Source organism: Mobula birostris, chromosome 1, assembly GCF_030028105.1.
Source record: "Mobula birostris isolate sMobBir1 chromosome 1, sMobBir1.hap1, whole genome shotgun sequence".
NCBI lineage: Eukaryota > Metazoa > Chordata > Chondrichthyes > Myliobatiformes > Myliobatidae > Mobula > Mobula birostris.
In genome coordinates, this window is record NC_092370.1 from 158757050 (window position 1) to 158780728 (window position 23679).

The 23679-nt window shown below is 44.9% G+C and overlaps 1 protein-coding gene across 6 annotated transcripts in view; it reads left to right on the forward strand.

The window, feature by feature from the left end:
• The first annotated feature begins 271 nt into the window (after positions 1 to 271).
• The window catches only part of rad51b (RAD51 paralog B), a 698841-nt gene continuing 675433 nt past the window's right edge, over positions 272 to 23679 (forward strand). Inside the window, exons 1-6 of one of the 6 annotated variants that reach the window (XM_072264949.1) lie at positions 272 to 299; positions 2770 to 2863; positions 9707 to 9820; positions 15383 to 15499; positions 16682 to 16818; positions 18329 to 18448. In XM_072264949.1, the coding sequence (XP_072121050.1) occupies positions 2780 to 2863; positions 9707 to 9820; positions 15383 to 15499; positions 16682 to 16818; positions 18329 to 18448 (572 nt within the window). In that variant the 5' untranslated portion in view covers positions 272 to 299; positions 2770 to 2779. Of the gene's footprint in view, positions 300 to 1599; positions 1747 to 2769; positions 2864 to 9706; positions 9821 to 15382; positions 15500 to 16681; positions 16819 to 18328; positions 18449 to 23679 lie in introns of those variants that run through there. The other 5 variants (XM_072264932.1, XM_072264958.1, XM_072264977.1 and 2 more) reach the window with 5 other exon arrangements.

Genomic DNA, 23679 nt, shown 5'->3' on the forward strand with positions numbered 1-23679 from the left:
TGGCTCGGCAGGAGGCAGGAGGCTGAGAGACTTGGCTTGGCTCGGCAGGAGGCAGGAGGCAGGAGGCCGGAGTCTCCAGGCTTGACGCGAGGCAGGAGGCCGGAGTCTCCAGGCTTGACGCGAGGCAGGAGGCCGGAGTCTCCAGGCTTGACGCGAGGCAGGAGGCCGGAGTCTCCAGGCTTGACGCGAGGCAGGAGGCCGGAGTCTCCAGGCTTGACGCGAGGCAGGCTCCTCTGGGGCAGGGCGCGGATCACCACCCAACGGAGGCATGGGACAGGAAGGGACAGAACCAACCACAGGTAATGGCGAGACGGCCTGGCTTACCCGACGGAAGCAAGGGACAGGAGGGAGCTAGGTACAGGGTGGCTCCAGGACAAGACTGAAGGCAAGACGAGGCGAGAGTTACCAACAAGACAAGGCTTCAGGCAATGCAAGGCGAGGTGAGAGTTACCGGCAAGACAAGGCAGGGCTTCAGGCGAGGAAACAGAAGGCAGAGGAAGGTCAAGAACAATCCACCAGCTGCACCCTGGGCTCTGAAGGTATTTATGCGGCCAGCCCCTAAGAGTATCAGCTGACTCAATTAGAGCTCAACAACAACTGAAACAGGGTAGATAGGAAAACCTGGAGCAAGGGTTGATGGACCGGACCGTGAACCGGAATACGGATTTCACGGACTGGACCATGACAGATATACGTTAGATACCACAAACAAGAGAAAATCTGCAGAGGCTGGAAATCCGTGCAACACACACAAAATGCTGGATGAACTCAGCAGGCCAAGCAGCATCTACGTTAAAGAGTACAGTCGACGTTTCGGGCCGAGACCCTTCGGATACGTTATATACATGTATAGAATTAAATAACGATAAAATTCACTTGATTCGATTGGCGCAGGAGTGTTGACGTTCCAGGACCGGCTCCGCCGCCCCACGGTGCAAACTTCCGAGTTTGGGCAAAGTGGCAAGGAGAGTGTTGTGTTTACAATGTGTTGCCCGGACACTCACAGCGAGTTTGGGCAAAGTGGCAAGGAGAGTGTTGTGTTTACAATGTGTTGCCCAGACACTCACAGCGAGTTTGGGCAAAGTGGCAAGGAGAGTGTTGTGTTTACAATGTGTTGCCCGGACACTCACAGCGTGTTTGGGCAAAGTGGCAAGGAGAGTGTTAGATATCCTTCCGGGGGAGAAAACTTATAGCACTCAGAACAAATCTCTCGACGTGCTGGGAGACTTGGAGACACAACTCCGCTTGGTGCTTGCCCTACAATAGTTATAGGCTGCTCAGCTGCCACCGTTTGACTACCCCCATACAAAAGGCAGAAGCAGGACCACACACTTACGAAAGCAGCTCGAACCACAGCTAGATCTCGCACATGCGCAAAAACTCGGCCCAACCGAGAACAACCATTCGCTCCAAGTCCATCATCCTGCCACCGTGATAGGCTAATATACCGGAGCTTTTCGGCTCGCTTAACAGCAATTGGTTGGAGGCTCTGAGCACACGGACCAATGGAAGAGGCCTGCTCGGTCAGCGACGAGCCCATATTTTTATCAGTCGCAGTGATTGGTGTAGGCTGTTGAAGGCGCAAACCAATGGGTCTGAAGCTTTAGATGTCGTCCTGGAGCCCGGGAATTTTTCTCGCTCGGGCGCAGGGCCGAGTGTGGAGCTGGGTCTGGTGTCGGGAGTTGGGGTAAACGGGGCGTCCAGGGTTGTGCAGAGTAAGAAGGAGGCTTCTAGTCCGAGACTTGGGTAATGGAGAGGGAAGAAAAGAGTCGGGGGTGGAGGGGGCGTGTGCTTGGGGTGTGAGGGGTGGAGGGAGAACCCGTACAGTAATTCAGCACGAACGCAAACCCTTCTATGCTGACCACCTATGTCGGCTAGTCCATTTGGTTCGTATCCCACTAAAGGTCTAGGGTCTGTAACAATAACTTGGGGAAGTGGGGATGGAGATCCAGTTTGTTCCAACCTTCCATTGCTTCCCAAGACTGATTAGTTTCTAAAACATTGCATTTGCTTGAGTTAATTTTGACCAATTGTGAACAAGTGGCAGTCTGCCTCTATGCAAATATTTCCAACACGAAAAAAGAGGAGAGGTGACATTCAGCTCGTCTAGGAATCCTTGACTTCGTACAACAGAGAAGAGGGTTATTCAGTTCACCAAATCCTTGCTACCTTTCGAGAGAGCAACCTCATCAGTTGCATTCCCACCTCCTTATTTCCCTTTTGCCCTGCAAATTAGTCTCTCTCACATATCCACTGACTTTTCTGCAATTTTTTTTGGCACTTGGCTACATTGAAGAGCAACTCTGAGCTGCTGAATAATCACTGAGCTGGGATGTCAGATGAAACCATGAGACCCAGGGGCAACCCATGATGTCCTGGGCAGAGCCACATGGACTACATTCAAGATTAGGATTGCACTCTGCCCCCTGGTGTTGTGGGGGAGAACACAAACTGACACCTAAGCAAAAGTCACTGTGATGACTGCTTGCTGCAGAACAAATACTGCAAATATAGATAGATGTATAAACACAAGAGAGTCTGCGGACGCTGGAAATCCAGAGCAACACACACAAGATGCTGGAGAAACCTCACAGGTCAGGCAGCACCTATGCATCCCTTCCTGATGAGTGTCTCAGTCCGAAATGTGGACTTTATTCATTTCCATAGATGGAGCCTGACCCACTGAATTCCTCCAGCATTTTGTTGTTCTAGATGGATGTGTATGCTATGATGTGATTGTTCATATCTGATTTAATTTCTTCAATTTAGGTGGCTAACCATGGCTAATAAAATGTTAAAGAGAACAGGATTGCCTTTGGATTTATGTGAGAGGCTTTGGAAGTACCAGATCATCAACTGTCGGGTAAGGCAACCAGTGAGTGATGTAATTCTAAACACAATACTCCCTGATTTACGGGCTGTTCCCGGGGATGCACACGGAGACCAACATCCAGTGCTGCTGGCAGATCATCAACTCGGTGAAAGACGCTCTTTGGTCGGCCTGAAACTTGATCTACCAGCACATGGAGATGTCGGTGGGAGAATGCTGCTGACTGGCACATTCTCGGCTGCAGGAGTATGTGCTGAGGGATGCACTGAAACTTGGTGCAGCCACCGCAAGGGCCCGGTGGAGAAGGACCACTGTTTAGGGTTCTTCTCCCGCGGGAGTGGGAGGGTTCAAGGGGCGGGGAGTATACCCGTCAACAATGGTGTGGAAAGAGGAAACAACAGAGTGCCACGTGGGTGGCTAAAAGTGTGGAAATGTAAAACCTGTAATGGAAACATCTGTGAAGGATTGAGAATGGTTCATTGTATATAATTTTATTTTTGAATAAAGTATATTTAAAAAAAAATTCTAAACACAATACAGTAGAAAGCTCAAACAACAGGAATTCTGCAGATGCTGGGAATTCAAGCAACACACATAAAAGTTGCTGGTGAACGCAGCAGGCCAGGCAGCATCTGTAGGAAGAGGTACAGTCGACGTTTCAGGCCGAGACCCTTCGTCAGGACTAACTGAAGGAAGAGTGAGTAAGGGATTTGAAAGTAGGAGGGGGAGGGGGAGGGGGAGATCCAAAATGATAGGAGAAGACAGGAGGGGGAGGGATGGAGCCAAAAGCTGGACAGGTGATTGGCAAAATGGATACGAGAGGATCATGGGACAGGAGGTCTGGGAAGAAAGACGGCGGGGGGGGGGGGACCCAGAGGATGGGCAAGGGGTATAGTCAGAGGGACAGAGGGAGAAAAAGGAGAGTGAGAGAAAGAATGTGTGTATAAAAATAAGTAACAGATGGGGTACGAGGGGGAGGTGGGGCATTAGCGGAAGTTAGAGAAGTCGATGTTCATGCCATCAGGTTGGAGGCTACCCAGACGGAATATAAGGTGTTGTTCCTCCAACCTGAGTGTGGTTTCATCTTTACAGTAGAGGAGGCCGTGGATAGACATGTCAGAATGGGAATGGGATGTGGAATTAAAAGTGTGGCCACTGGGAGATCCTGCTTTCTCTGGCGGACAGAGCGTAGGTGTTCAGCAAAGCGTTCTCCCAGTCTGCGTCGGGTCTCGCCAATATATAAAAGGCCGCATCGGGAGCACCGGATGCAGTATATCACCCCAGTGGACTCACAGGTGAAGTGTTGCTTCACCTGGAAGGACTGTTTGGGGCACTGAATGGTGGTAAGGGAGGAAGTGTAAGGGCATGTGTAGCATTTGTTCCACTTACACGGATAAGTGCCAGGAGGGAGATCAGTGGGGAGGGATGGGGGGGACGAATGGACAAGGGAGTTGCGTAGGGAGCGATCCCTGCGCAAAGCAGGAGGGGGGGAAGGAAAGATGTGCTTAGTGGTGGGATCCCGTTGGAGGTGGCGGAAGTTACGGAGAATAATATGTTGGACCCGGAGGCTGGTGGGGTGGTAGGTGAGGACCCGGGGAACCCTATTCCTAGTGGGGTGGCGGGAGGATGGAGTGAGAGCAGATGTACGTGAAATGGGGGAGATGCGTTTAAGAGCAGAGTTGATAGTGGAGGAAGGGAAGCCCCTTTCTTTAAAAAAGGAAGACATCTCCCTCGTCCTAGAATGAAAAGCCTCATCCTGAGAGCAGATGCGGCGGAGACGGAGGAATTGCGAGAAGGGGATGGCATTTTTGCAAGAGACAGGGTGAGAAGAGGAATAGTCCAGATAGCTGTGAGAGTCAGTAGGCTTATAGTAGACATCAGTGGATAAGCTGTCTCCAGAGACAGAGACAGAAAGATCTAGAAAGGGGAGGGAGGTGTCGGAAATGGACCAGGTAAACTTGAGGGCAGGGTGAAAGTTGGAGGCAAAGTTAATAAAGTCAACGAGCTCTGCATGTGTGCAGGAAGCAGCGCCAATGCAGTCGTCGATGTAGCGAAGGAAAAGTGGGGGACAGATACCAGAATAGGCACGGAACATAGATTGTTCCACAAAGCCAACAAAAAGGCAGGCATAGCTAGGACCCATACGGGTGCCCATAGCTACACCTTTAGTTTGGAGGAAGTGGGAGGAGCCAAAGGAGAAATTATTAAGAGTAAGGACTAATTCCGCTAGATGGAGCAGAGTGGTGGTAGAGGGGAACTGATTAGGTCTGGAATCCAAAAAGAAGCGTAGAGCTTTGAGACCTTCCTGATGGGGGATGGAAGTATATAGGGACTGGACATCCATGGTGAAAATAAAGCGGTGGGGGCCAGGGAACTTAAAATCATTGAAAAGTTTAAGAGCGTGAGAAGTGTCACGAACATAGGTAGGAAGAGATTGAACAAGGGGTGATAAAACCATGTTGAGGTATGCAGAAACGAGTTCGGTGGGGCAGGAGCAAGCTGAGACAATAGGTCGGCAAGGACAGGCAGGTTTGTGGATCTTGGGTCGGAGGTAGAAACGGGAAGTGCGAGGTGTGGGAACTATAAGGTTAGTAGCAGTGGATGGGAGATCCCCTGAGCGGATAAAGTCGGTGATGGTGTGGAAGACAATGGCCTGGTGCTCCTTAGTGGGATCACGATCGAGGGGTAAATAAGAGGAGGTATCCGCGAGTTGTCGCTGTGCCTCGGCAAGGTAGAGGTCAGTACGCCAGACTACAACAGCACCCTCCTTATCGGCGGGTTTAGTAGTAAGGTTAGGATTAGTGCGGAGGGAGTGGAGAGCAGAGCGTTCCGAAGGAGTGAGGTTGGAATGGGGACAAGGTGCGGTGAAGTCGAGATGGTTGATGTCCCGTCAGCAGTTAGCGATAAAGAGATCCGGAGCAGGCAGAAGACCAGAGCGGGGTGTCCATGAAGAAGAGGAGGGTTGAAGACGGGAGAAGGGGTCATCGGTGGGGGTGGAAGAGTTCTTGCCGAAGAAGTAGGCTCGGAGACGGAGATGGCGGAAGAAAAGTTCCGCATCATGGCGAACACGGAACTCGCTGAGGTGTGGGCGAAGGGGGACAAAGGTGAGGCCCTTACTGACAGTAGAAAGCTATTGCATGCTGCACAAATTCTCTTCTGTTCACAGAGTAATGAAGAAATACAGTATATTATTGTACATGAGCCCCATTGTTTCCTTGTTCCACTTCCACTCCATTCTGCAGCGGTATGGAGGAACTTTTGATTTACCCATAACTTGTCTTAGTGACCGTAGGATTGTAGAGCACTACAGCATAGAGACAGACTCTTCAGCCTGTCTAGTCTCTGCCAGGTCTTTTTCCCTTGGCCCATCGAGCTGCACCTGGATCATAGTCTGCTATACTGCTCATTCATGTACCTATGCAAACTTCTCTTCAATGTCACAGTTGAATCTCCGTCTACCACACCCACAGGCAGCTTGTTCTACACTTGCATCACCCTCTGTGTGAAGTAGTTCCCTCCCAAATTCCCCTTAAATATTTCACCTTTAACCATAAACCTATGATCTCTAGTTCTGGTCACTCAATTTGAGGAATGAAGCCTGCATGCATTAACCTACCTGTACCCTTCATAATTTTGTATACCTCTATCAGATCTTATTCTCCTGTGCTCCGGCGAAAAACGTCTTAACATATTCAACCTTTCCCTATAACTCAGGTCTGGTTAGCATGACACTATTACAGCTCTGGGTGTCGGAGCTCGAAGTTCAATTCCGACATCATCTGTAAGGAGTCTGTATGTCCTCCCTGTGGAATGCGTGGGTTTTCTCCGGGTGCCCCAGTTTCCACCCACAGTCCAAAGACGTACCAGTTAGTAGGTTACACACACAAAAAATGCTGGTGAATGCAGCAGGCCAGGCAGCAAAATATGTGTTCACCAGCATTTTTTGTGTGTGTTGCTTGAATTTCCAGCATCTGCAGATTTCCTCGTGTTTGCCAGTTGGTAGGCGAGTTGGTCATGTAAATTGCTCCATGATTAGGCTAGGGTTAAGCAACACAGATCAAAGTTGCTGGTGAACGCAGCAGGCCAGGCAGCATCTCTAGGAAGAGGTGCAGTCGACGTTTCAGGCCGAGACCCTTCGTCAGGACTAACTGAAGGAAGAGTGAGTAAGGGATTTGAAAGTTGGAGGGGGAGGGGGAGATCCAAAATGATAGGAGAAGACAGGAGGGGGAGGGATGGAGCCAAGAGCTGGACAGGTGATAGGCAAAAGGGGATACGAGAGGATCATGGGACAGGAGGTCTGGGAAGAAAGACAAGGGGGGGGGGAGACCCAGAGGATGGGCAAGAGGTATATTCAGAGGGACAGAGGGAGAAAAAAGAGAGAGAGAGAAAAAATATAAGAATAAATAAATAAGGGATAGGGTATGAAGGGGAGGTGGGGCCTAGCGGAAGTTAGAGAAGTCGATGTTCATGCCATCAGGTTGGAGGCTACCCAGACGGAATATAAGGTGTTGTTCCTCCAACCTGAGTGTGGCTTCATCTTTACAGTAGAGGAGGCCGTGGATAGACATGTCAGAATGGGAATGGGATGTGGAATTAAAATGTGTGGCCACTGGGAGATCCTGCTTTCTCTGGCGGACAGAGCGTAGATGTTCAGCAAAGCGGTCTCCCAGTCTGCGTCAGGTCTCGCCAATATATAAAAGGCCACATCGGGAGCACCGGACACAGTATATCACCCCAGTCGACTCACAGATGAAGTGTTGCCTCACCTGGAAGGATTGTTTGGAGCCCTGAATGGTGGTAAGGGAGGAAGTGTAAGGGCATGTGTAGCACTTGTTCCGCTTACATGGATAAATGCCAGGAGGGAGATCAGTGGGGAGGGATGGGGGGGACGAATGGACAAGGGAGTTGTGTAGGGAGCGATCCCTGTGGAATGCGGGGGGGGGGTGGAGGGAAAGATGTGCTTAGTGGTGGGTTAAATTAGGCTAGGGTTAAATTGGGGTGGCTGGCCAGTGTGGCTCGAAGGGCCTTTTCTGCACTGTATCCCAATAAATAAACAAACAAACAAACATTGTTGTAAATGCTCTTTCAAGCCTTGACCTGATTAGTGGTAATTGGAGTGCTGTTAGACTATAAGACATAGGAGCAGAATTAGGCCATTCGACCCATCGATTTTACTCCACCACTCCATCATGGCAGATTTATTATTCCTCTCAACCCCATTATCCTGCCTTCTCCGTAACCTTTGATACCCTGACTAATCAACCGTTGCTTTAAATATATCCAATAATTTGCCTTCCACAGGCATCCGTGGTAATGAATTCCAAAGATTCATCACCCTCTGCCTAAAGAAATTCTTCCTTATCTCTATTCTGAATGGATGTTCGTCTATGCTGGGGCTGTGCCCTCTGTTCCTAGAATCCCTCACTATGGGAAGAATCCTCTTCACATCCACTCTGTCTTGCCTTTCAATATTCAATAAGTTTCAATGAGATTCCCCCCCTCATTCTTCTAAACTTCAGCAAATGCAGGCCCAAAGCCATCAAGCGTTAACTGTTTCATTCCCGGAATCATTCTCGCTAACATCCTCTGAACCTTCTGTGACATAGTTATAGAAAATAATGTTTAGAACATAGAACAGTACAACACAGGGACAGGCAATTTAGCCCACAATGTTATGTTGAACTAATTAAATAACTAATTAAGCACCTACTAAACTAATCCCTTATGCCTAAACAATGTCCATATTCCTCGATTATCTGCACATTTATGTGCCTATCTAAGAGTCTCTTAAATGCCTCTATTTATTTGCATCCACCACCACTGCTACTGGTAGTGCATTCATTTCAGGCACCCTCTACTCTACGCAGAGAAAACAAAAACTTACTACACATTCGAATTTGCCCCCTTTCACCTTCAGTGCATACTTTCTAGTATTAAACATTTTAGTTCTGAGAAAATATACTGGCTGTATATCTATGCCTCTCATAATCGTCTTTAACTGCCTATCAATCTCTCAGGGATAGTTCCTCTCAGGGAACTACAGATTTGGACCCCAAAATCCCTCTGAAGATGAGCACAGTTAAGGGTTCTGCCATTAACAGTTTACTGTCCTTTTACATTTGATCTCCCAAACTGCAAGACCTCACACTTGGCCGGACTCTGTCCCATTCCAGAAACTTGAGTATATGGACTACCCTGACACCATGGGACAGCAGTGGAAGTGCTGCATTTGCAAAGGTGTTATTTTCAGTTAAGTGATTGAAATGAGAAACCATTTTCTCTCTTAGAAAGTCCCAAAATATCTTGTCCCTATATACTGAGAAACATTTTTCCAGGATCATGGACAATAGTTTTTCTTAAACTATTACTATTAGTTAATTATCTGTTCTTTTCACATTGATGGATTTGAGGCTTGTTGAGCACATTGTGGCTGTTATCTTCTAGAATTGTGTCGCATCAAAATGACTTGGTTATGACATGCAATGGGTGATGTAACCTTATCAGAAGAGTTACATGATTTTTTTTTCTTTTATTTCAATGCAACTTTGCCTCATCTGTCTTAGTTCTGGTCTTCCTACCTCAATAGCCTCTGAATTTTTACTTGGCTGCCAGAGAGCTTATTTTAGAGATTTTTTTTATATATAAGCATCACCATGTAGATTGAACAGACAAATTTGAAAATTGATTGCTTTTGGAGATGTACATTAAATGATCCTATTGTGTATACATGCATTGTCCTTTACATAATTAATAGGCATGGGGTGCTGACATGTACCCCGTTTGCTGACTCAAACCTGCACACTCCTCTGATTGTATTCCAATTTTCTTGCCTAGTCTGTCACTGAGGTTTTGCGGTATATCTTCTGTTTTTAACAGGATTTCCTATCCCTTTCGTCTCTGGAGTTGATGCGCCACATGGGTCAGAGTATCAATAAAGTGTATGCTTTGACAAAAATTGTCAGCAAAGCTTGTGCTCCTAAAATGATTACCGTAAGTAAATGCACCTTTCCTCGGTTCACACTATCAAGTGAATGTGTAATTTTCCCTTCCTTGGCTATCTTTCTATGCTCCCTATCCCCAATTCTCTTAGTTTTGAGGATGTAAATCTTCTTGGTGTAGTCCATATTGCACCTTTGTTGATTCGTAGAGGCATTAGTGGAACAATATTTGATGTATTGTAAAATAGGTGCCCCAGGAGGAGGCCATTTGATCCATTATGCATCTGCTGGCTCACAAGGAGATTACCAATTGGGCTTGCTGCATCTGGTCTTAATGTGTACCCTTGATATATTGCTTTCTCTTGAGGACCCCTGCAGCAAGGTGATGCTTCAGTAAAGTGATGCAGTAGTGTTGTGGGCTTGTGTGGCAAATGACCTGGTACCGGTAAAACTCCAAAAATCCAGCATGTTAGGGACGTTGGTAGTGCCCGAACAGCAGATTTTCTGGATTATTGGATATTCCTGATATCCCCCCAACACCCAGGAAGTACCCTGCTCTCTTCTCATTGCTGCCATCAAGGAGGAGATACAGGAGCCGGAGAAAGCACACTCAACGTTCCAGGAACCGCTTCTTTCCCTGTGCCATCACATTTCTGAATGGACAATGAATGCACGAATGCTACCTCACTATATATTTTTTTCTTACTAACTCTTCCTTCAGTTAGTCCTGACAAAAGGTCTCGGCCTGAAACGTTGACTGTACCTCTTCCTAGAGATGCTGCCTGGTCTGCTGCGTTCACCAGCAACTTTTATGTGTGTTGCATATTTTTTCTCTCTTTTTGCACTACTTATTCAATTTAATTTTTTTATATATAGTATACTTATTGTAATATATAGTTTTTTTTCCATTATGTAGTGCAGTGTACTGCTGCAGCAAAACAACAAATTTCATGACATATACCAGGGATATTAAACATTTCTGATTCTAATAATTGCTACAAATTATGCCATTTATAGTTACCTGTGTCTCCACTGTTTTATCTTACCCCTCCTACATGTTAAATAGGTGCACCTTTAATTCTCCATTAACTCCATTGTGTTTCAAAGGATCAGGAAACGCGGCCACTCCGGACACTGGTTCTGGCTACAAACCTACTCACCTTCAGGATCTTGATGTACACCTGACCCATAGTCCAGACCCTAATCCCCACTGGACTCTGAACCCCTGGCTTGGGCTGCATATCCTGCTTACACTCTGGATCTCCACCCACATTCCGAACTCTCAAGTGAGCCAGATGTTGCAGTGTCAGGGTGACTAGTTGTGTGTCACAGGGATTGGTGCTGGGTCCGTTGTTGTTTGTCATCTGTATCAATGGTCTGGATGATATAATTGTAAACTGGATCAGAAAATTTGCGGATGACACCAAGATTGGGAGCATAGTGGACGGAGAGGAACGCTTTCAAAGTTTGCGGTAGGATCTGGACCTGCTGAAAAAATGGGCCAAGAAATGGTAGATGGAATCTCATGCAGACAAGTGTAAGGTGTTGCACTTGGGAGGACAAACCGGGTAGGACTAACACAGGGAATGTTAGGGCACTGAGGAGTGTGGTAGAATAGAGTGTTCTGGGAATACAGAGCCACCCCTTGAAAGTGGTGCCATAGGTAGATAGGGTCTTAAAGAGAGCCTTTGGCACATTGACATTCATAAATCAATGTATTAAGTACAGGAATTGGTATGTTATGTTGAAGTTTTATATGATGTTAGTGAGGCCGTTTTGATCACCTTACTAGGAAGATATCAATAAGATTGAAGGAGTACAGAGGAAATTCACAAGGATGTTGCCATCACTGGAGTACCTGAGTTATAGGGAAAGGTTGAATAGGTTAGGACTTTGTTCCCTAAAATGTAGGAGAATGAGGGGAGATTTGATGGAGGTATACAAAACTATGAAGGGTATAGATAGGGTCAATGCAGGCAAGCTTTTTCCACCAAGTTGGGTGAGGCTAGAACTAGAGGTCTCAGATAAAGGGTGAAAGGTGAAATGTTTAAGGAGAATATGAGGGGGATCTTCTTCACTCAGGGTGGTGAGAGCGTAGAGTGGGCTGCCAGCAGAAATCATGGCTTTGATTTCACCATTTAAGGGTTTGCATAAGTACGTGAATGGGAGAAGTATGCAAGACTATGGTTCAGGTGCAGATTGCAGAGACCAGGCAAAATAATAACCTGGCACAGACTAGATGGGCTGATGGACCTGTTTCTGTGCTGTAGTATTCTATGTCTCTTTCAGAACAAGTGAATGCTGAGCTCGTTGACTTCATTAAATTTGCCTCCAACTTTCACCCTGCCCTCAAGTTTACCTGGTCCATTTCCAACACCTCCCTCCCCTTTCTAGATCTTTCTGTCTCTATCTCTGGAGACAGCTTATCTGCTGATGTCTACTATAAGCCTACTGACTCTCATTGCTATCTGGACTATTCCTGTTCTCACCCTGTCTCTTGCAAAAATGCCATCCCCTTCTCGCAATTCCTCCGTCTCCGCCGCATCTGCTCTCAGGATGAGGCTTTTCATTCCAGGACAAGGGAGATGTCCTCCTTTTTTAAAGAAAGGGGCTTCCCTTCCTCTACCATCAACTCCGCTGTCAAACGCATCTCCCCCATTTCACGTACATCTGCTCTCACTCCATCCTCCCATCACCCCACTAAGAATAGGGTTCCCCTGGTCCTCACCTACCACCCCACTAGCCTCCAGGTCCAACATATTATTCTCCGTAACTTCCGCCACCTCCAACGGGATCCCACCACTAAGCACATCTTTCCCTCCCCCCCACCCCGGCTTTCCGCAGGGATCGCTCCCTACGCGACTCCCTTGTCCATTCGTCCCCCCCATCCCTTCCCACTGATCTCCCTCCTGGCACTTTTCCTTGTAAGCGGAACATGCCCTTACACTTCCTCCCTTACCACCATTCAGGGCCCCAGACAGTCCTTCCACGTGAGGCGACACTTCACCTGTGAGTCGGCTGGGGTGATATACTGCGTCCGGTGCTCCCTATGTGGCCTTCTATATATTGGCGAGACCCAACGCAGACTGGGAGACCGCTTTGCTGAACACCTATGCTCTGTCCGCCAGAGAAAGCAGGATCTCCCAGTGGCCTCACATTTTAATTCCACGTCCCATTCCCATTCTGATATGTCTATCCACAGCCTCCTCTACTGTAAAGATGAAGCCACACTCAGGTTGGAGGAACAACACCTTATATTCCGTCTGGGTAGCCGCCAACCTGATGGCATGAACATTGACTTCTCTAACTTCCGCTAATGCCCCACCTCCCCCTCGTACCCCATCTGTTATTTATTTTTATACACACATTCTTTCTCTCTCTCTCTCCTTTTTCTCCCTCTGTCCCTATGACTATACTCCTTGCTCATCCTCTGGGTTTTTTCCCCCCACCCCTTTTCCTTCTCCCTGGGCCTCCTGTCCCATGATCCTCTCATATCCCTTTTGCCAATCACCTGTCCAGCTCTTGGCTCCATCCCTCCCCCTCCTGGCTTCTCCTATCATTTTGGATCTCCCCCTCCCTCTCCCACTTTCAAATCTCTTACTAGCTCTTCCTTCAGTTAGTCCTGACGAAGGGTCTCGGCCCGAAACGTCGACTGTACCTCTTCCTAGAGATGCTGCCTGGCCTGCTGCGTTCACCAGCAACTTTGATGTGTGTTGCTTGAATTTCCAGCATCTGCAGAATCCCTCATGTGAATGCTGAATTATTAGTTTCCTGACCTGCAGTTGCATGCTGTCATGTGATTGTACAGCGGACGTTATATTGATTGCTCATCATATTCTGTTCTGTATGGTTGGTGTGAGAGACCACAACATTGTACTTTTTAAATTTCTTTGCATCAGTAAAGTATTTACAGATGCTCAGAGGTGAGTTAAACCGTAAGAGCATAAGACATAGAAGTAGAATTAGGCCACTTGGCCCAGCGGATCTCCTCTGCCGTCATGGCTGACTTATTATCCGTCTCAATCCCATTCTCCTGTACCTTTGACATCCTTTCTTGTTAAGAACCTACCAATATCCACTTTAAATATACCCAATTATTTGGTCTCCACAGCCATCTATGGCAATGAATTCTACAGACTCAGTACCCTCTAGTAAAAAAAATTCCTCCTCATCTGTGATCTAAAGGGACATTCTTGTATTCTGATGATGTGCCCTCTGGACCTAGACTTCCCACTAAAAGGAATCTTCCGCTCCATGTCCACTCTATCTAGGCCTTTCAATTTTCAATAGGTTTCAATGAGATCCCATATTATTCTTTTAATCAACAGAAAGTACAGGTCCAGAGCCGTGAAACGCTAGGTATAAACCTGGAACCCCCTGCAATGCCAGCACATCGCTTCTTAGATAAAGGGCAAAACTGCTCATAATACTCCAAGCCATTGTTTCTTTGTTCATTGAAGCAATAAGGGTGGACCTTGGTCTGAACGTCCACAAGACAAAAGTTCTCTACCAAGTTACTCCTTTTGCACCATGCTGTGCTCTGATGCTGAAGGTTCATGGCAGATCCTGAAAAACATGAATAATCCATCTTATCTTGGGACCCACTCCTGAACAAAGGCAGAAATTGGGGATATAATTCACAGCCACCTTTAGAGCGCCAGCTTACCCTTTGGTTGATTGAGGGAAAGGTATCTGGACATGGATCTCAATCCTCACTCGAATCTCATGGTACTTGGTGGCAGTGATCTCTGCCTGCAAAAGGCATCTGACAGTAAAGCACCTGTATAATATCAAGAGAATTGACTACAAAATCTGTTGACTTTGTACCCAAAGTGGAAGATGATTTCTGCTGAAGTTGATGTTTATGGGAATACACAGATGTCATTTTGCTAGTCAGCTAAATACCTCTTCACAGCTTTCGCTTGTCCTATGTACAACTGGATACTAATCAGAAATATCTGACTTCAGAAAGCTTTGTCCAGGACTTATGTTCTGGTGAGGAAAATTCCTTTCAAAAAGTGTACTGCTAGCTGTTCGTGTTTATGTGGTGTTTTTTTAAATTTTAACACTAAACTGCATTCCATCTGAATGTAAGTTCCAGTATAGATATAGTTCCATTTATAGATTTTTATTATAGTTCATTCATTTTCTCTTGTCCCTTTGCTCTTCGTTTTGCACATTTTTATAAGGGATCTAAAATCCTCAGTTGGTGTATTTGGTATTAGCTGAAGCAGTAAAGTACTGTACATTCTTTTATGCTGTCTCTTGTGTTGGAGCTAACCACCTTCAAATTCTCTCTTGACCCTAAACACCTGCAATTCTTTTCCTCTTTCAGATGCTGCTGCAGAATTCTTTCAGAAGATTGTTTGTAGCCATTCTGAATGTGAACATTTTAGTGGACTCCATGTGGATTGTTCACTCTGCTTAGTAGTTGTAAGGGGGTGATTGTGAAGCTTCTCCGCTGAGTTTGTGTAAACATCAAAATTTGCATAATGCCCTCCCAGAAGGCCAGATTACTGTCTGCTGCAATTATTTTAAATTCCTGATTGATAACATTGTGATGTAAATTCATGGGATGTGCTGCGAACAGAACTTTTTTTGTTGTTTACACCAGGCACTTGAAATGAAAAATGAAAGATATTCTTGCCCTTCCACTGCCTTCTTCCCCACTTCTCTGGTGGACCTGGATGAGGTTCTTCATGGTGGATTGGCTTGTGGAACCCTCACTGAGGTAAGGTTCAAAGATTCACCCAATCCTTTCTCTTCCTGTTAGTGACTTTTTCTTAATAACTGATGATGTCATAGCACATTGGAGATGACTTCTCACCGTTGAAGATGAGGTTTTATTGTACTTGGGTAAATGCAGTACTACAAATGTTAATTCTATGAATTGGTCATGAGACATTAACACACAAATATTGACCCTCCCAAAAAAAAACTTCAGACTTAGTCCTGATTTTAGTATTTTTAAAAATCCCAACATTTCTTCCATCCTTGTGAATTTTTGTCCAACCTCCCTCCACTTACCTGCTTACATATGGGCCACTAGTTCATTGTTCACATTGAGGCCTCAAACAGTAATTAGGCAGTATTCATATCAACACCTTTCTTTTGTTTTTCCTCACCCTTTTTTTCCTTTTCCCATTTCCAAACAAATCTTTTTGTCTATCACACATTAACTTTTACCCTGCTAATTCCCCATTGTTCCCACTCTATCTCCCTTTGTACCACACTCCTTCCAAGAAACACTTTTTCTTAAGTCTTTTCCCCTTCATGTTTTTATTCTCTACTTCCATCCATCATAAACCGACCACCCAGTGTTCATTCTGTCCTCATGCTTCCTGGGTTTTTAAAATGATCTTTGATTACCCAGTTGTGTGCTGTGAGTACCAGCTGATCTATCTTGTTTGGAATTGGCTGAAACTATTTTCGCATGTTTTATCAGCTGCAGTTTTTCCCTGAATCTTGCTGTGGCATTATGCCAGTAGCATTTTTACACATCCATCCCTAGTCCAGTAGCAGGGATTCTATCATTTAACCAACTTCTTTGGAGACTTTGGACATTAAGGTAAGGTATACTATCCCTGTTAGGGTGAAGAAATGGGGTACGAGTCAGGAATCCAACCTGCTGTCACTGATCTGTAGCAGAATGCTCTTTCTGCAGCAGTATACATTTCTGGATGGATATAGTTATGTAATTTTAATTCAGTTCTGCTGAATTTGAGCAATACAAATATTGTAGGCAAATGTACCAGGCTGCGATTAATTTTGACTTTTTTTATTCTGAAGACGTGAATCAACTTGCAACACAACATCTGAGATACTCTCTGGTTAATGCTGTCGTTTTTCAAACTTGTTGACCTAGTACTAGCTCTTGCAGGAATAATTCTTAAATGTGTTCCTTTGTGTTCAGGTGACAGGACCTTCAGGCTGTGGAAAGACTCAATTCTGTATAATGTTGAGTGTGTTGGCAACCTTGCCAATCAGCATGGGTGGCTTGGATGGTACAGTAATTTACATCGATACAGAGTCTGCTTTCAGTGCTGAAAGGTGAGAGTATTGGTTCTGAGGCACAACGGGCCCTTCGACTATACTAAACTGCTAGCAATCAAGATCTTAAATTGCACTGTAAGAAATATACCCAATCTTTTGTGAACTACAAAGAAAACTGCAACTTATTTTATGTGTGTAGATACTGTAAAAACTGTGAATTTTAATATATCTCCAGATTTAATGATGAAATGCAGCCCCAAACCAGATGTGAAAAGTCTAGCTAGTCCAACCTGCCAAGCATTTGCATTTATTTTGCCGAAGGTGCAAGCATGACAAGTTGTATCTTGACTGCAAAATAAATGTAGCATTATCTAAGCCAGTAAATGAGGCTGTGTGCCTTCTCCTGATGGTCAGTGTGGTGGTGAAATAGGACATTGATACTGGCTTTGAGCTTGTGTCCTGGTAATCATCTGTTCACCACATTTTGGTTTCTTCTGAGACCACTTGGCTCCAGACTAACGGCTGGGATCTGCAGGAGGGTAGATGTTGTGATTGTCACAGGAGTCTGAGAGAAGTTAAGTACTGAGACTTTTTGTTCAGCATCTAGTACAGTTCAAAGATATAAGTTGGATCACTGCAGAAATTCAGTATTATCGATGAGAAAGTTCATCTGCTCCTTCATCGGTGTTCCCTTTGTGATGTAGTGGGTCTGGTTTCTGAGGCTTCTAGGTATTCACAGTTCCTCTGATAGAGAATTAGCCGGTGCTGGCCCATGGCAGTACCTGGATTAAATCAGACTTGGTCCAAATTAAACAGCTGTTGCTTAAGTGCCACAGAATTGAAACCAAATTCTTAGACATTCCTTGTGGAATGCACCCCTCCCCCCCTCCCCACACCCCCCTCTCCCCCCCCCAAGTTTGGCAAGTTTGCCATTGCCTGTTCTGTCTGATTTATAGGGGTGGGAAAGAAGTGGCTCTTTGAAGAATGGTGCTTTGCTGACATCCTCTCCCTTCCATCAGCACCATCAAAAGCTGATGAACCTGCAATTGCTCTTGCTGCTTATTGTATGATTGTGCTCTATATTGCACGCAATGTTATTTTAGTGGTTAATGCAATGCTATTGCAGCTCGGGGCATTGGAGTTTGGAGTTCAATATGATTTTAAATTACTTCAATAATTCTGTATGTCCTCCCCGTGGAATGCATAGGTTTTCTCCAGGTGCTCTGGTTTCCTCCCACAGTTCAAAGACGTACTGGTTAGTAGATAAATTGTTCATTGGAAATGATCCTGTGATAAGGCTAGGGTTAAACTGGGGTTGCTGGCAGTGTGGCTCGAAGGGGCAGAAGGCCTATTCCACGCTGCATCACAATGAATAAATATTTGATATATTATTTTTGGATGCAAGTTTTACAGATGGAGATCTTCCTCTTTGAGGGAGTGTGTTTCCGATAATGGTGAGGTTATATTCAAGGGATTTCTTTGTGGTAGCATAGTTTGGGCCCTTCGTGATTTATGAACTATAGCAGCAGTTGCATTCAGATGTAACCTCAGTCTACTTTTATTTCAGGTTGGTAGAAATAGCAAGGTGCCGCTTCCCCGATTATTTCTGTACAGAGCAGGACCTGATCAGAATGACCAATAAAATTCACCTGTACCGTGAACTCACATGCTCAGATGTATTGAGAAGGTAAATCATTTCAGTTTTATTCTCATCCTTCTGTTTTCCCTTTTTTTGATCTTGAGAACATGAAGGGAAAAGAAATGCACTGCATTTAAATTGTTTTGCACAAATTCCAAATATATTGTCACGAGTTACAACTAAGAACATGCTTTTTATATTCTTATCTTCTTGCGTTCAATTGCTTTCTTATTTATGGCAACAAAAACAACTTGTATTTTTATACTTAGCTTTAGTGCTCACAAGAGCGATCATCAAATTAATTTTTAGGGCAAGCCATATAAGGGCGTGACAGTGTAGATGAGTAAAAACTTGGTTCGAAACTTAATCTTATGGGCCATCTTAAAGGGCAAGGGAAAAGTGTGGGGTTGAGGGAAATGCAGGTACGTAACAGAAGAGTTTAAATAAGTAATTCAAGAGCTTGGGGTTGAAATTGCTGAAGGCACTACCACCAATGAAAATTGGTGGTGGCAATTTTTCTTGTGGCTGTTACATGGAATTAGGATGGATTTAGGGCAATCAGTAGTGTTTTTGGGTTTCCAAAGAGCTAAAGCACCACAACGCATTACTGCACAGAGTTCAGAGCAAGTTGATAATACATTGATATTAATAATTAGCCAATCCACTTACAAAATAGAATTTGGATAAATGGATCATTTTCAAGTGGACCTGTAATGAGTTTGAATGCTATGCAAGGCACTTGACTAGTTCTCATCTATCCCAATGAATTGGATGAAAGCATAGAGTGCAGATCCTCCAGACTTTCTGGCCAAGAAAGATCTCCAACCACGTCCTACTCCTCTAGCGTCATCAAGAGGACATGGCCACAATCATCATGAGGAAATGCTGGAGATGGATTGGGCATGTGATGAGAAGAGAGGGCAAATCCATCATCAAGACAGATCTTCATTGGACCGGACCTCTGAGGGGTGTAGGAAACACAGGAGACCAAAGACAACTTGGCGCTGTACTATAGAGGCAGAAATGAGGACTCTAAACCACACCTGGGGCACAATAGAGAAAATGGCCAAGGACAGACGGAGATGGAAATCTTCATTGCTGCCCTAAACACTAGTGGTGTAAGAGGCAGTAACTACAGAGGGTAGCCAGATTTATTGATAGATGTGTGGAGAGCACATGGTCTTCAAAGGAATACAAAAGCGAAAATTTTGTGAGTGGTTCGTAATGTGAAAGAAAATGAAGTTGTCTGCTTCAGAAGGAAGAACAGAAACAAGATATTGTTTGAACATAGACAGGTTACAGAACACTGCACAGAACTATATGTGGTCCTAATGCAGAAAGTACAAAGCTGTAAAACTGTGATGATCTGCCGTGCTCAGTTCTTTGGTGCTGGATTTGCAAATTTCCAGAATATTGGCTGTTATTCATTAATACCTTACTACATTTTAATTCACTTTTTAGATGATGCATAGCATTTCTCAGTGATTCAGATAACTTTTAAGGGATGTTCAGGAAACAAGATCCTGGTCTGTTTAAAAAAAGAGCATAGGATTTCTGAATAGTCAGGAAATGGATTATTGGAGCCTTAGGGGAACGTTGGCCTTCACTGCAAAAGAGCTGGAGAATGAAAGTGGAAGAAGCCTTGATGTTCTGTGGTACAATGTGAGGTTATTCATTTTGGGAAGAAGAACAGAAAAACAATTTTTTCAGTAGTTAGAAGCTAGTAAATACTGATATGCAGGCAGTCTGGTGATTTTGGTAAACCAAAGACAGAAAATTAGGTGGAAGTGGAGCCTCTTGTTTGGAAGTTGAATGGGTTGTTGACCACAGCAATAATGAAGTGTAAGTGTGAGTATTTCTGCAGATATCCATATAAGAACTTTATGCAGTTTGAAAGTGTATACTTTTCCCCAAGAAGGATATAAGTGGAAGTGATGCCCTTTAGATTCCTTTGCTCTTGATAAGAAGTCTTGTCCTACAAGGTTAGATTGTGTCGTCTTGCCTTAAATTAACAGGAGGTGAATGAGAGGTACAGTACTTGATAGTAAAATGAGAGATAAAAAACATTATTGAGACACAAAATCCTGAGAATGTTTCCTCTGGCTGGCCAGTCAGAGGGCTTGGCCTCATAACCTTGAACTGAAGAGAAGGAATTTCTGCACACTGTGCTATAAACCTTCGGGATTATAGAGCTGTGGACATGTTGTCAGTTATTAGAATGTAGAATGGGACAGCACAGTATAGGCCATTCAGCCCACAATGTTCTGCCAATCCTTTAACCTACTCTAAGATCAATCTAACTCTTCCCTCCTACACAGCACTCAATTTTTCTTTCGTCCTTGTGCCTACCTAAGAGATGCTTAAACGTGCCCAATATATCTGCCTCTACCATCACTGCTGGTGATGCATTCCATGCACCCACTACTCCGTGTTTATATAAAAAAAAACTGCCTCTGATATTCCCCTATATACTTTACTCCAAAAATCTTAATGTTATGCCCCCTTATATTAGCCATTTCAGGCCCTAGAGAGGTTACTAGTTGTCCACTCTATCGTTGCCTCTTACCATCTTGTACACCTCTATCAAGTCACCTTTCATCCTCCTCCTCTCCAAAAAGAAAAACCCTAGATCATTCAGCTTATCCTCATAAGACATGCATCCTGGTAAATCTCCTCTATATCCTCTCTAAAGCTTCCACATCCTCCCTATAATAAGGTGACCAAAACCGAACACGGTCAAACCAGAACTGCAACATTACCTTGCAACTCTTGAACTCAATCCCTCCTCCAATAAAGGCCTACACACCATACTCCTTTTTATCAACCCTATCAACTTGCAGGGCAACTTTGAGGGATCTATGGACGTGGACACCAAGATCCCTCTGTTCCTCCACATTGTTAAGGATCCTGCCTTTAACCCTGAATTCTGCCTTCAAGTTCGAACTTAGAAAGTTAATCACTTCACCCTTTCCTGGATTGAACTCCATCTGCCACACCTCAGCCCAGCTCTGCATGCTGTCAATGTCCCATTGTAACCTACGACAGAATATTTTACACTATCCACCAATCTTCAATTGACCCACAAAACTACTAATCCATCCTTCCACTTCCAAGTCATTTATAAATTTAGTGAACAGCAGTGGTCGCAGTACAGGTCCCAACAGAACACCACTGGTCATCGACCTCCAGGCAGAATATGCTCAATTACTACTGCCTTCTTTGGACAAGCCAATTCTGAAAATCTATATAGCCAAGCTTCCCCAGATCCTATGCCTCTTGAATATCTGAATAAGCCTACCATGGGGAACCTTGACAAATGCCTTATTAAAATCCATATACACCTCATCCACTACTCTGTCACAACAGACAGCATCTCCCGGTTGCCACCCACTTCAACTCTGCTTCACGTTCCCATTCGGATATGTCCATACATGGCCTCCTCTACTGCCATGATGAGGCCAAACTCAGGTTGGAGGAGCAACACCTCATATACTGTCTGGGTAGTCTCCAGCCCCTGGGCATGAACATTGAATTCTCCAATTTACGGTAATTCCCTCCCCCTCCCTACCCCTATCCCTATTTCACTTTGTCCCCTCCCCCAACTGTCTATGGTTCCCTCATGGTTCCGCCTCCTCCTACTACCCATTGTGTTTTCCCCTATTCCTTCTTCACCTTTCCTGCCTATCACCTCCCTGCTTCCCCTCCCCCACCCCTTTATCTTTCCCCTTACTGGTTTTTCACCTGGAACCTACCAGCCTTCTCCTTCCCACCCTCCCCCTACCTTCTTTATAGGGCCTCTGCCCCTTCCCTCTATAGTCCTGACGAAGGGTTCCGGCCCGAAACATTGACTGATCGTTTCCACGGATGCTGCCCGACCTGCTGAGTTCCTCCAGCTTGTTGTAAGCCTCACTGACCTACTTTGTTCACAATCTGGCCAAAGCCTGTTTGTTATATTCTCATTTGCGTTTTCAATCCCTTCGTATTCTGTATCTTTTCACCTCCAACTTAAGAATGTTATGAGCTACCTGAGCTGTCTATGATCCTCGATTTCTATCATCTTGTATCTTTGTGCTTTGTCAGTTGAATCTTCACTCTTCTGTCTGTATCACTAGCTGATTTAAGTACAGGTAGTTCTCTGTAAGACATGTTTCCATTATGTATTTGATAGATTAAGGAACACTATTTACATAATGTGGGCAGCTTTGCTTATAAACTGATTTTGATAGATAAAAGGCAACTAAAGCCTGATCTACTATAACATTGACTTTCTTAAGGTGCTGTTTCTTGGGAAGGTAGCAGTCACATTATAGCTTACTTCATGGCTATCCCTCGAGGTCAAGGATGATGGTCTTCGTTCTGAAGAAGTGGCCCACAGAGTGAAGACGCCTGTGCGTGTATTTGTTTAACGTGTACTTGATGTTGAAATCCAAGAAGCACATGATACTTCACAAATCAACCAACTGATTCCAATGGCATGGAAACCACGACAATTGGAGCTGATGGATTTGTTGCAGCCTTCATCCGCCTTCACAGCCATTGAGTTCGAAGTAACTTCGTCCGCCTGTTCCACCGTTGAGGTCTTGGTTGGATTGTTCTTTGTCGGAGATCTCACCCTCGACTTTACTGCCATGGGTGACCCTACCAGGAGCATAGCTCCAGACGGCATTGCTCTCGGGATCACAGGACCACACAAGCTTCTCCACCACGACAACGTGACAATCCACGGAGAAGATAGCTTACTACTTGTACTCTGACTGAGATCAGCTAACTCTGTCCAGATTGCAAGTCTTGTCCTAGTCCTTATGATAAACTTGCAGAGGTGGTGCCCAGGGAGAGGCATATTATTAAAGAAGGGAGATAAAAATTGATGGATCTGGTTTTCTCATTTTAATTGTGGGAAATCCCCCCCTCCCCGTTGGAAAATCAGAGGGAAGGTTGTGAGGATGCTGATGAAACAGCTATGTATCAAAGTGGGACCTGAAGTACTTTTATGTGGTGTTTTTGGGAAACTTGTAATGATCCAAGAAATGAGTGTAGAATGACTGAAAGCAAATTCTGGTGGAAATGCAGATTTTTTGTGTTCACTAAAATCTGCATAGATTTCCTTTTTATTTAAATTTCATATTACCCAGTTGCTTGTTGTGAACTAGCTAGTGTCTGCATGGAGATATGATAAATGCTCAGTTCTCCACCCCACTAGGGAGCAAAGAAGAAATTCCCAAGGTTCATTCTGTAGCCGTCTTTTGACATGGGAATAGAGCAATGAATTAGGAGCAGAA